Source organism: Scyliorhinus torazame, chromosome 15, assembly GCF_047496885.1.
Source record: "Scyliorhinus torazame isolate Kashiwa2021f chromosome 15, sScyTor2.1, whole genome shotgun sequence".
Classification (NCBI taxonomy): domain Eukaryota; kingdom Metazoa; phylum Chordata; class Chondrichthyes; order Carcharhiniformes; family Scyliorhinidae; genus Scyliorhinus; species Scyliorhinus torazame.
In genome coordinates this window covers 138,574,601-138,587,909 of record NC_092721.1, presented here as the reverse complement: position 1 = coordinate 138,587,909, position 13,309 = coordinate 138,574,601, and the positions used below count along the sequence as shown (strand labels likewise).

General features: G+C 47.6%; 1 protein-coding gene across 2 annotated transcripts in view; it reads right to left on the bottom strand.

Moving 5' to 3' along the window:
• parp4 (poly (ADP-ribose) polymerase family, member 4) overlaps nucleotides 1-13,309 on the bottom strand; it is a 341,167-nt gene that overhangs the window by 186,621 nt on the left and 141,237 nt on the right. For both annotated transcript variants that reach the window (XM_072476809.1, XM_072476810.1), the window contains 2 exons: nucleotides 2,515-2,596; nucleotides 2,280-2,414 (listed from right to left, as the gene is read on the bottom strand). In XM_072476809.1, the coding sequence (XP_072332910.1) occupies nucleotides 2,280-2,414; nucleotides 2,515-2,596 (217 nt within the window). The remainder of the gene's footprint in view (nucleotides 1-2,279; nucleotides 2,415-2,514; nucleotides 2,597-13,309) is intronic.

Here is a 13,309-nt window from a genome sequence, read left to right as displayed (position 1 = left end):
AGTCCCCCTCCCCTCAACCCTCCAAGCACCCGATGTGTTCGATGTGATCCAATTCTCGAAAGTGCATAATGAATAACGCCCATGAATTGTCGAACCCCTCCATCCTTCCCCTCAGTTCAAATTTGATCTTTTCAAGCGTTAAGAATTCCAGCAGGTCCCCCCGCCACGCCAGGGCACAGGGTGGAGAGGTTGATCTCCACCCTAACAGGAACCGCATTCGGGCGATCAACGAGGCGAAGGCCACAACATCTGCCTCCGCGCCCGTTTCCAACCCCGGCTGGTCCGACACCCCGAATATGGCCTCCCGAGGGCCCGGGTCCAGTTTCACGTGCGCCACTTTAGAGATTACGCTGAACACCTCCTTCCAGTAATCCTCCAGCTTTGGACAGGAGGATTTGGTTTGCGGGGGCCCCCCCGGCAACGTTCACACAGATTTTCTACCTCCTCAAAGAGCCGTCTCGCCCTTGTAAGGTGTGCTCTATACACCACCTTCAGCTGTATCAGCCCCAACCCCGCACACGAGGTGGAGGCGTTCACCCTCCGGAGCACCTCACACCAGAACCCCTCCTCCATATGCTCTCCCAACACTTCCTCACACTTTGCTTTGATCCCTTCTAGCGGCGCCTTCTCCTCCTCCAAAATAGCCCTGTAAACCGCCGATACTACCCCCTTCTCCAGTCCCCCTGTCGTCAGCACCTCCACCAGCAATGTGGAAACCGGCTTTACTGGGAAGCTCTGTATCTCCTTTCTGGCAAAATTTCGAACCTGCATGTATCTAAATATTCCCCACTGCTCCAGCCCATACTTCGCTCCCAGCTCCTTCAATCCCCCAAAACGACCCTCAAGAAACAAATCTTTTAGTGTCCTAATTCCTTTCTCCTCCCATCTCCGAAAATTTCCATCCCACTTCCCTGGCTCAAATCTATGGTTCTCCCGAATCGGCATTTCCCTTGACCCTGCCCCCAACCCGAAGTGCTGTCGAAACTGCCTCCAAATTCTTCACAAAGCTATTACTACCGGACTCCCTGAGTATCTTCCCGGGCCCGTCGGGAGCGGCGCTGTCGCTAGCGCCTTCAATCCCGACGCCCTACCAAAACTCTCCTCCATTCTGACCCATTGGGAGTCAACCCCTCTGACCCAGCTCCGTACCTTCTCCACATTCGCCGCCCAGAGATACGTAGAACATACAATGCATAAGGAGGCCACTCGGCCCACCAAGTCTGCACCGACCCACTCAAGCTCTCACTTCCACCCTATCCCCGTAACCCAATAACCTTTTTGGACACTAAGGGCAATTTATCATGCCAATCCACCTAACCTGCACGTCTTTGGTCTGTGGGAGGAAACCGGAGCACCCAGAGGAAACCCACGCAGACACGGGGAGGACGTGCAGACTCCGCACAGACAGTGACCCAGCGGGGAATCGAACCTGGGACCCTGGTGCTGAGAAGCCACAGTGCTAACCACGTGTGCTACCGTGCTGCCCAGTAATAATACATCAGGTTCGGAAGACCCAAACCCCCTGCCTGCCTTCCTCTCTGTAGCAGCACTGTTTTAATTCTGGCCACCTTCCCTCCCCATATGAACGAGGTAATCATCCCTTCAATCTCTCTAAAAAATGCCTTTGGCAGGAAAATCGGCAGGCGTTGAAAAATGAACAGGAATCGCAGCAGCACATTCATTTTAACCGCCTGTACCCGACCCGCCAATGACAGAGGTAGACCATCCCACCTTGCCAGATCAGCTTTCACCCTCCCCACCAAACTAGAAATGTTGTACCTACGGAGCCCCCCACAATCTCGAGCAATCTGCATCCCAGGTAGTGAAAGTGTAACTTGACATTAATAAATGTGCTATTTTGAAAAATCAAAAACAGTAAATTTTGGTAGCAATTATTAACTGATGCAAAAATGATCCTTCACAGTAATTCAAAACAATCACTTACACATAGTCTTTCATATAATGGGCCATAATTGAATCACCTACTTTGCTTACAGCTCACCAGCTGCAAATACTCATAATAGCACAAATCATACCTTAAAAAAAATTTTTTTTAGAGTACCCAGTATTTTTTTTTCAATTAAAGGGCAATTTAGCATGGCCAATCCACCTACCCTGCACACCATTGGGCTGTGGAGGTGAGACCCATGCAGACACGGGGAGAATGTGCAAACTCCACACGGACAGTGGCCCTGGGCCGGGATCGAACCTGGGTCCTCAGCATTGTGAGGCAGCAGTGCTAACCACTGCACCACCGAGCTGCCCCGCACAAATCATACCTGACTGTCCTTTTCTGGATTGTTTTCCACCCACATTCTCGGGGCATGGATTTCAGCCAATAAAATCAGTAACTGGAAACCAGTTCCCAGACAACTGTTCTGCTCCACAGAGATAACAGCCGTACAGTCAGTCCGCTAAAAAATAAGATGAGAAAATCTGATTTAACATATCACAAACTGAAAATTACCTCAAACATCCAGTAAAGTAAGGAGCAGGTATTAAAAAAATGATTACCTTAATTTTCATGTTGTGCGTTGGAGATGTGATTTCTTTTATCTCAAATGGCATCTCAATGGATAAGTTAAGTGAGAAACCACTTCATGATAATAAAAAAACAAGTGTTTATTAAATCTTTACTTCAGTACATTTACAATGCATTTAAATTACAGTGGATAGTGATTTCATGTACAGAGACATGATAATAATTAAAATATTATATAATTTTAAATTAAGGTTACTTCCTCTCACCTTACCTTCTTTATGGATGAATCAAAATTAATGAGATAGCCATGAGTATCTCTACAGTGCAGAAGGAGCCCATGCGGCCCATCGAGTCTGCACCGACATCTCGAAAGAGCATCCCACCTAGGCCCCGCAACCCCAGTTAACCTGCACATTTTTAGACATTAAGGGGCAATTTAACATGGCCAACTCTGTGCTACTGCAAATTGATTTTGGACTTAATGGTAGAACATGTGCAATTCAGTTGGCTTGGGCCCTGGGTATGGATCCATTTTGGAGAAACAGGTTTAATGTTTAAAGGTTTGAAAGTAGTCAGGTAAACATCCTTTAAGTTTTTAATGTCAGAAAGGAGCTGTGTGTAACTGAGCTTTATAATCTGGTTAGTTCCAGATCCTTGGTTAGCTGACATTATCTCGGGAGCTGGAAAGCACTACACCCATTAATCCCAACAGATTTAGCAGCTTGGGGAGGGGGGGGGGGTCTCCCTGGGGGTTGGGGGACAACACCCCTCCCCGAAGATTGTCAACTCCCTTTATAGCCCCCCCCCCCCCCCCCCCCCACAGTCTGGGCTGCTCAGGTTCGGAAACAGCCTGCAGTCCCAGCAGCGGCTCCTGGCGGTGCTAATGGAACTGCAGAACTGTCAGACTAAAATGAGACTTTCTCCCCAGCATGGGGTGGAGTCTGAAATCAATTAACGCTGCGCCCAGCGCTCCCTGGATGACAAAAGGAGTTGGAGTTAGGATGAAGCAGAATAAAAAGAGGCATGTGCCAGATATTAGCTTTGCAAGACAACATAGAATCAGGTAGAATGCAAAAATTAAAGAGAATTGGAAAAGTAAATAAGGGCAGAGGCTGTACAAGAATAGATTGGCGGTGAACATAAAAGGGAATTGGTTTGGATTAGAATTTGTTAATTGTAACGTGTACCCAAGGTACAGTGAAAATTATTGTTCTGTGTACAGTTCAGATCATTCCATACATGAAAAAAATACATAGGGCAACATTCAACGGCCTCCTATAGGCATATGAACAGTAAAACGTTTGTCAGAGGAATGGAAATGGAGTGGAAATTGAAAGCATAACTCAAATGAGTATTTTGCACCTGTGTTAAAAAAGGAAGAGGAATTGTTTACTCTTGCTTTGACCAAGTCCTCTTCCTTGTTAAACAAGGAGGCACAACCTCGGTTGCTGAGGGATGCAAAGTTACTAGCCACAACTCTTGAATGCTTAACTACATACTTGTGATAAACAAGGGGAGAAGGTTAAACCTGTAAATGACAGGCCAGTCAGTTTAATGTCAGTGCTGGGGAAACTTGTGAAAACAATAATTCTGATGAAAATTAACAGTCAACATTTACTTCTTAAATGTTAGGAGGGTGTCTGCCTCCACCACCCTTTCAGGCAGTGAGTTCCAGACTCCCACCCAAACTCTTGTTGAAAAGGCTTTTCCTCGCATCCCCTCTAAACCTCCTGCCCCTTACCTCAGATCTATGCCCTCTGGTCATCGATCACTCCACCAAAGGGAAAAGGTTTCTTCCTCTCTATTCTATCTATGCCCCTCATAATTTTATTATACAACTCAAACATGTTCTCCCCCCCACCCCCCTCTCCCAGTCTCTTCTGCTCCAATGAAAACAAACCCAGTCTATCCAATATCTCTTCATAACTAAAACTCTCCAGCCCAGGAACATCCTGGTAAATCTCCTCTGCATCCTTTCCAGTGCTATCACATCCCTCCTATAATGTAGATTTCAAAACTGCACATAATACTGGCCGAACCAACATTTTATACAGTTCCAGCATAACCTCCATGCTCTTAAACTCTATGCTTCGGCTAATAAAGGCAAGTATACATATGCTTTCTTCACGTCCTTTATCCACCTGCCCTGCTACCTTAAGGGACCGGTGTACATGATCAAGATCCTTCTGATCATCGATGCTTGCCAGGGTCCTGCCATTTATCATGTATTCCCTTGCCTTGTTTGTCCTGCCCAAGTACATCACCTCACACTTATCTGGATTTAGTTCCATATTCCACTGATCAGTCCATCTGACCAGCCTATCAATATCCTACTGTAATCTAAGGCTATCCTCCTCACTATTTACCACCCCACCAATTTCCGTATCATCCGCTAACTTACTGATCAACCCTCCTACATTCAAGTCTAAATTATTTACATAAACCACAAACAGCAAAGGCCCCAACACTGACCTCTGCGGGACCCCACTGGACATAGGCTTCTTGTCAGAAAAACACTCCTTGACCATCACCCTCTGCTTCCTGGCACTCAGCCAATTCTGAGTCCAATTTACCAAATTTCCTTGGATCACATGGGCTCTTACATTCACTCTCAGTCTCCCATACGGGATCTTATCAAAAGCCTTGCTAAAATCCAAGTAGACTACGTCAAATGCATTTCCCTCATCTACACACCTGGTCACCTCTTCAAAAAAATGCAATAGTTGGTCAGACATGACCACCCCTTAATACAACCATACTGACTGTTCTTGATTAATCCATGCCTCTCCAAATGCAGATTAATTCTGTTTCTCAGAATTGCTTCTAATAGTTTCCTCCCACTGAGGCTAGACTGACTGGCCTATAGTTGCATGGTTCATCCCTTCCTCCCTTCTTGAATAATGGTGCCATATTGGTTATCCTCTCCTGTGACCAGAGAGCAATTGGAAATTATTGCCAGCGCCCGCTATTTCCTCCTTTGCCTCTCTCAACAGCCTGGGATACCTTTCATCTGGCCCTAGAGATTTATCTACTTTTAAGCCGGCCAGACTACTCAGAACCTCCTCTCTGCCTACGTTAATTTCTTTAATTTTAACCCAGTCCTATTCCCTGATTTCTATAACCACATTGTCCCTCTCACTTCTGAACACCAACACAAAGTATTCATTTAGAACCCTATCTACGACCTCCAGCTCCACACACATTATCACTGTGGTCCTTAATGGGCCCTACTTTTTCCTTAGTTATCCTTTTACCCTTAATGTGCTGAATAATAATAATCTTTCTTATTGTCACAAGTAGGCTTACATTAACACTGCAATGAAGTTACTGTGAAAATCCCCTAGAAGCCACACTCCGGCGCCTGTTCAGATACACTGAGGGAGAATTCAGAATGTCCAATTCACCTAACAGCACATCTTTCGGGACTTGTGGGAGGAAACCGGAGCACCCGGAGGAAACCCACGCAGACACAAGGAGAACGTGCAGACTCCGCACTGACAGTAACCCAAGCCGGGAATCGAATCTGGGACCCTGGTGCTGTGAAGCAACAGTGTTAACCACTGTGCTACTGTAGGATTTTTCTTTATTTTTAATTTTTTATTATTCTCCTCCTTTTTCACATTTTCTCCCACATTTACATCCATCAACAATAAACAATAATCAGCAAGATATGTCAGTCCCCATAATAACAACGATCCCATCTACCCACCAACCCCCAAACCTCAACCCGCATGTTTACATAAACAAATGGCAAAAAGGAATCAGGGATTACCCGTAGTCACCCTTAATCTTACACAGCTCTCCCTCCTCCCCCCCCCACCCCCCACCCCACCCCCACCGCAGGTCTCCAGCTCCTCCTGTCCACTGCCTCTTGTAAAACTCCTCCTCCCAACCTCGGTTCCTTCCCCCCAACTTTCCACCCCGGCTAGACCACTCGGACCCTGTTCTGCCAGGCTCCGATGGCCGCAGCCCCTCCCCCCACCTCACTCCCATTCACTGGCCGGCTTAAACCGGCCAGCGTGGAGGCCCCCGCCCGGGTCCCTTTCCCCCTTGCCCGGCCCTAGGAAAGCCCAAAGATCCCCTTTTAGCACACAAGCCCCGCATATCCACCTACACGCCAAAGAGCCCGCCTTTCGAATGAAAGTCCCGTCCCTTCCCTTGTCCAAATATATGCAACATTGGCTCCTTTAGCCTCTACCCTCTGATACAAAAAAAAAAGAAGAAAATACAGTCACGAGGTTACATTGGCACATGACCATTCCTCAATTTGTCAGTTCTGCCACAATCCTTCTGCCTTCGCAAACTCCTCCGCTGCTTCCGCCGTTCCAAAATAAAAGTCCCTGAGCTTGTAAGTCACCCTCAGCTTCGCTGGATATACAATGCCACACTGCACTTTGCCAATGTACAGTGCCCTCTTCACCCGGTTGAAGGCAGCCCGCCTCCTCGCCAGCTCCATCGTAAAGTCTTGGTATACAGGTATACCAGCTCCAGCCCACTGCACCACCCGCTTCTGCTTGGCCCAGCTCAGGACCTTCTCCTTCACACTGTACCTACGGAAGCACAGAGTCACTGCCCTTGGCGGCTCACTCGCCTTTGGTACAGGCCTCCACGACCGATGAGCCCGATCCAGTTCATATTGGGAGGGGTCCTCCCCCTCTCCTAGTAGTTTTGCCAGCATCGCGGCAAAATACTCAGTCGGCTTTGGTCCTTCAACTCCTTCGGGCAGCCCCACGACCCTCAAATTCTGTCGCCTGGATCTGTTTTCCAGATCTTCCATTTTTCCTCGCAGATTCTTGTTCGTGTCCATCACCTTCCGCATCTCCTTCTCCATCGACGCAAGTTGATCACCGTGCTGCAATAACGTCTCCTCCACTTCCTTCAGCGCCTCCCCTTGCTCTCGCACCTCCGCCACTGCGCTCGCCACCGCCGTCTTCACCGGGGAAACCGCCTCCTCCACCAGCACATTCAAAACCTCCCGCATCTCCATACATTTCTCAATCTGTGCCAACTGCTTTTAGAATTCCGCAGCCATCACCTTAGTTAGTTCTTCAGCCGTAAGCACTGCGGCCTCCCCTGGTGCTTCAGCCTCCATCTTCTTTGTTGACCCCGCGGTGACCTTTCCCCTCTCCAACGGACTTTCAGCCGCTTTTTTCCCGGCCGTTTTTCTGGTGTTTTTTGACATCCTTCTTCTCCTTGCGCTATCCCCCGACTTTTACTGCCGTCGCTGGCCCTAGGACCGGTCGTTACTCCGCGAAAATGCCGTTCTGAACGGGAGCCCTCCAATGTGCGGCTGCCTTCCCCCCGCCGTCACCCCCATCGAGGCAAGTTGATCACCGTGCTGCAATAACGTCTCCTCCACTTCCTTCAGCGCCTCCCCTTGCTCTCGCACCTCCGCCACTGCGCTCGCCACCTCCATCCTCACCGGGGAAACCGCCTCCTCCACCAGCACATTCAAAACCTCCCTCATCTCCTTCCTCACCGTCTCCATGCATTTCGCAATCTGCGCCAACTGCTTTTCAAATTCCGCAGCCATCACCTTAGTTATTTCTTCAGCCGTAAGCAGTGTGGCCTTCCCTGGTGCTCCAGCCTCCATTTTTCCTGGTGACCCCGCGGTGCCCTTTCCACTCCCCGACGGACCTCCAGCTGTTTTTTTTCCGGCCGTTTTCTTGCTCACCCTCGACATTTTTCTCTGTGCCTTTTTTCCTCCTGTGTCTTCACTGTGCCTCCTCCGTGCCTTCTCCCTTCTTCTGCCGCCTCCGCGGACCCTGGGACCGGGCTTAAAGCCCCGAAAATGCCGTTGCCGACCGGGAGCCCTCCATTGTGCGCGGATTTTTCTTTATTATACCGTCCAGTATTCTTTCATGTCCCCATTTTTCACTTCTAATTTTCTTTTTAAGTTCCCTCTTGCACATTCATGACGCCTCTTGGGCTTCTGTTGTTTTGAGCCCTCAATATCTGTCATAAATCTCTTTTTCCTCTTTATCCCACCCTTTTTCTTCATTGAAACATGTTAGCCTTGTATTCTCCCCATTTCCTTCTTGTACGCATCCCATTGTTCTGTCACAGATTTACATAAACGTGTCTGCTCCCAGTCCACTTTGGCCATATCATATCTGATCTTATTAAAATTGGCCTTCCCCAGTTTAGAACTTTGATTTTTTTGGCCCATCCTTTTCCATAACAATGTTGAATCTAACAGAGTTATGATCACTGTCTGCAAAATGATCCCCCATTGATACTTCAACCACTTGCCCAGATTTGCTACTTAAAATATTTTTTATAGACGTATTTTATGACAAACTTGTATCAAAGCAGGTTACAGCAAGTAAACACCCCAGGAAACATACTTCCCAACAATCAACTATACAGTCTGTACAGATTTTTCTCCTTTTTCACCGCCCCCACCCCCCCCCCCCCCCCCCCCCCACTCCCAGTCACCACCCCCACCCCCCTGTGACAAATAGCTCCTCAAACACGGTCACAAACATCCCCCACCTTTTCTCAAACTCCCCCGCTGAGCTCCTTAACTCATACTTTATCTTCTCTAACCACAGGACGTCATACAGGTCACCCAACCATGATGCTAACCCCGGTGGCGATGCCGACTGCCACTCCAGCAAAATTCGCCGCCATGCAATCAGAGAGGCACAGGCCAAGACATCTGCCTTCCTCCTCTCCATGAGCTCCGGCTGAAACCCCGAATATCGACACCAAAGGGTCCGGGTCCACTTCCTCCTCCACTATCCTGGCTAAGACCGCGAACACTCCCTCCCAGAATCTTCCCAATTTTTCACAACCCCAAAACATGTGCACGTGATTCGCTGGCCCCCGCCCACACCTCTCATACTCATCTGCTATTCCCTGAAAGAAGCCACTCATTCTCGCCCGAGTCACCCTGTGCACCACCTTAAACTGTATCAGGCTAATCCTTGCACAAGAGGAGGTCCCGTTTCCCCTTCGCAGTGCCTCACTCCATACTCCCCAATTGATCTCCATTCCCAACTCCACTTCCCATTTCTTCTTGATCTTCACCACCCCCTCGCCTCCCTGCTCCCCCAGCAACTTATATATATCCCCAATTTTTCCCTCCCCTTCCACATCCGGAAGCAGCAGTCACTCCAGCAGGGTGTAACCCGGCAACCTAGGGAACCCCTTCCAGACCTTCTGTGCAAAGTCCCTAACCTGCAGATTCCTGCACTCATTGCCCCATAGCAGCTCTACCCTCTCCCTGAGCTCCTCAAGACTGGCAAACCCTTCCTCCAAATACAAATCCCTCACCTTTACCAGCCCCACCTCCTGGATACACTATCCATCCTCCCCGGCTCAAAGCCATGATTCTCGTACAGCGGCGATAGCACAGACATCCCTTCCACCCTAAAATGCCTCCTCAGTTGATTCCATATCTTCTTTGCTACCTAAAATTAAGACCAGGACCACCCCCTTTCTTGTAGGACCTTGTATTCCTGGCTTAAAAAGCTCTCCTGGATGCATTTTAGTAATTCCGCTCTCTCTAAACCTTTCTCACTATGACTACGCCAGCTAATGTTGGGGAAATTGAAATTGCCTATTATAACTACCCTATTCATTTTATACTTCTCTGAAATTTGCCAACTTATCTGCTGTTCTATTTCTCTCGGACTGTTAGAGGGCCTATAGAACACTCCCAGCAATGTGTTGCTCCTTTTTGGCATTTAAGTTCTGCCCATATGGCTTCATTTGAAGAGCCTTACAAGATGTCGTCCCTCCTTACTGCTGTAATTCATTCCGTGATCAAAATTGTGACACCCCCTCCTCTTTTACCTCCTTCCATGTCGCGCCCGAAGATCCTATATCCTGGAATATTGATTCATGTTCCTCTCTCAACCATGTCTCACTGACAGCAATGACATCATATCCATGTTTTAATTTGTGCCCTCAACTCATCTGCTTAGTTAGTCAGACTCCTTGCATTAAAATAAATACCATCCAATCTTGCCAAACTCCCTTGTGACCTAACTGGCCTATAATTTTCCTGCCATCCTGATTCACTTGCTGTCTCTTCAAATTTTGGTTGTGCACCTCCCCTCCTGAACCTTCCCTCAGGATCTCATTCCCCTAAGTTAGTTTAAACCCTCTCCAACAGCACTAGCAAACCTCCCTGCAAAGACACTGGTCCCATTTTGGTTCAGATGCAACCCGTCTGCTTTGTACAGGACCATTATTGCCAGAAATGGTCCCAATGTCCCAGAAATCTAAAGCCCTCCCTCCTGCACCATCTCTCCAGCCACGTATTCATCTGGACTCACCTTCTATTTCTATACTCACTAGCACGTGGCACTGGAAGTAATCCAGGGATTACTACCTTCTGGGTCCTTTTAAAAAAAATGTATTTCCTAGCTCCCTATGTTCTGCTTGCAGGACCTCACCCCCTTTTCTTCCAATATCGTTGGTACCTATATGTACCATGATATCTGTCTGTTGCCCTCCCCCTTCAGAACACCCTGCAGCCATTCAGTGACATCCCTGACTCTAGCATCAGGGAGGCAACATGCCATCCTGGAGTCTCTTTTATGGCCACAGAAATGCCTATCTGTTCCCCTTACAATTGAATCTCCCACCACTATAGCCCTGCCATTCTTCCCCCTCCCCTCTTGTGCAGCATACCACCCATGGTGCAATGAAGTTGGGTGCAATGAAGTTGGCTGCCATTGCTTTCCCCTGCACAGTCATCTCCCCCAACAGTACACAAAACAGTATGGCTGTAAGAAAGAGGGATGAACACAGGGTACTCCTGCATGACCTGCCTTCCTCTACTCTGCCTGATGGTCACCCATGCCTTTTATGCCGGTTTAATCTTCATCTGCGGTGTGATCACATTACTGAATGTGCTATCCACGACTTGTTCAGCGTTGCTGCAGCTCCACAGTGAATCCACCCTTAGCTCCAAAATGTAGTTATCCAGTCGCAGCAGTTCAACAAACTTCTTGCACACATGATTAGCAGGGGCAACTGAATCTTCCATGATTTGACACACAGCACAAGAGGAACATATCATGGGTGCGGGCTCTCCTGCCATGACTACCCGTAAGCCCTTTAAAAATCATGCTTACATAAGAACACCATTAACTTATCTCCCTTACGCTAACTTTATTTCCCTTATCCTACTTTGCTTACGTATATTACTTGATGATAATGATGTCGACTTTCACGTATTTGTGTTGTTTCTCAGTTAATCCCTTCTTCTGAAAAACAAACACTTTTAAAAAATCACGACTGCTTCACTGCGAAGTTGACTGAAATGACGCCGTTCCCACACTGCTTCACTGTGACGCTGACTGTGAGGACATTGTTCCCAGAACAGTTGTCTGCGACAATGACTACAAGGACACTGTTCCTGGACTGTTCCCAGATTTTGTTTGACTAAATTCACAGAATCACAGAATAATAGAGTGCAGAAGAGGCTCTTCGACCCATCGAGTCTGCACCGACACATGAAAAACACCTGACCTGCCTACCTAATCCCATTTACCAGCACTTAGCCCATAGCCTTGAATGTTCTAACCTGATTCAGATCTTTCTTAAGGCGACAGGGTGTGTACATGATGGGAATACAGTTATTATATATGGACTCCAAGTTATTTGATAAAGTACCACATAATATGCCTATGCCCACACAGTTGTGCCTACACAACTGGCTAAGTAACAGAAAACAGGGTTGTGGTGAATGACTTCTTTTTGGACTGGAGGGATGTATACAATGCCCCAGTGTTCAGTCTGATGACCATTGTTATTTTTATTGACTTTACAGAATTTCATACTTTGCAGTTGACACCAAACTTTGAAGTGTAGTTAACAGTGAGAAAGATAATAATAGGCTTCAAGAGGATGCAGATTGGACCTTGGTGAATGGCTGGACACATGGCGGATGAAATTCAATGCAGTGCAAGGGTCCTTCCTGTTTATTCCCTTTGTATTCCCTTATTCCCACTATCATTGCTGTTACATCTTTTGATCCATGGACATGTCTTGTCAAGGAAAGCAGCCCGAGTCTTTAATTCAGGCAGAATTCAGGAGAGATCACTGTGCTAGACTGTGCTAATTTAAACTGGAGTTGTCGACTGACTAGCACTAGTGAGAAGATGGGCTGGGACTCGGTTTGATTGATGGCCAATGAATTGGCCCAAAAGGCTGTACTTTGCTCAGTAAAGGGTGGTGATTGGATTTTATCCCAGTGGGATGGTTCAGAGATCCAAGGACGTTTCAGTTTTGATTCTGGTAGCTAGAAGGAGACAAGACTCTGCTAACTTTCCAGAATGGCTGATGTGACCCAGCTGTCTCTCACTCCAGAAAGAATCTGCCAACTCTCCCAGAAGAGCTTTTTATTTTTTAAATTTAGAGTGTCCAATTTTTTTTCCAATTAAGGGGCAATTTAGCGTGGCCAATCCACCTAACCAGCACATCTTTGGGCTGTGAGGGTGAAACCCATGCAGACATGGGGAGAATGAGGTCAGGTATTTTTAATGTGTTGATGCACTCGGTGGGCCGAAGAGCCTCTTCTGCACTGCATTATTCTATGAATTTAGTCAAACAAAATCTGGGAACAGTGTCCTCGCAGTCATTGTCGCAGAGAACTGATCTGGGAACAATATCCTCACAAGTCAGCATCACAGTGAAGCAGTCTGGGAACGGCATCCTTTCAGTCAACTTTGCAGTGAAGGAGTCGTGATTTTTAAAAGGTTTTTGGGTTGTGGGGGTGAGACCCATGCAGACATGGGGAGAATGTGCAAACTCCACACAGACAGTGACCCAGGGCCGGGAATGAACCTGGGACCTCGGTGCCGTGAGGCA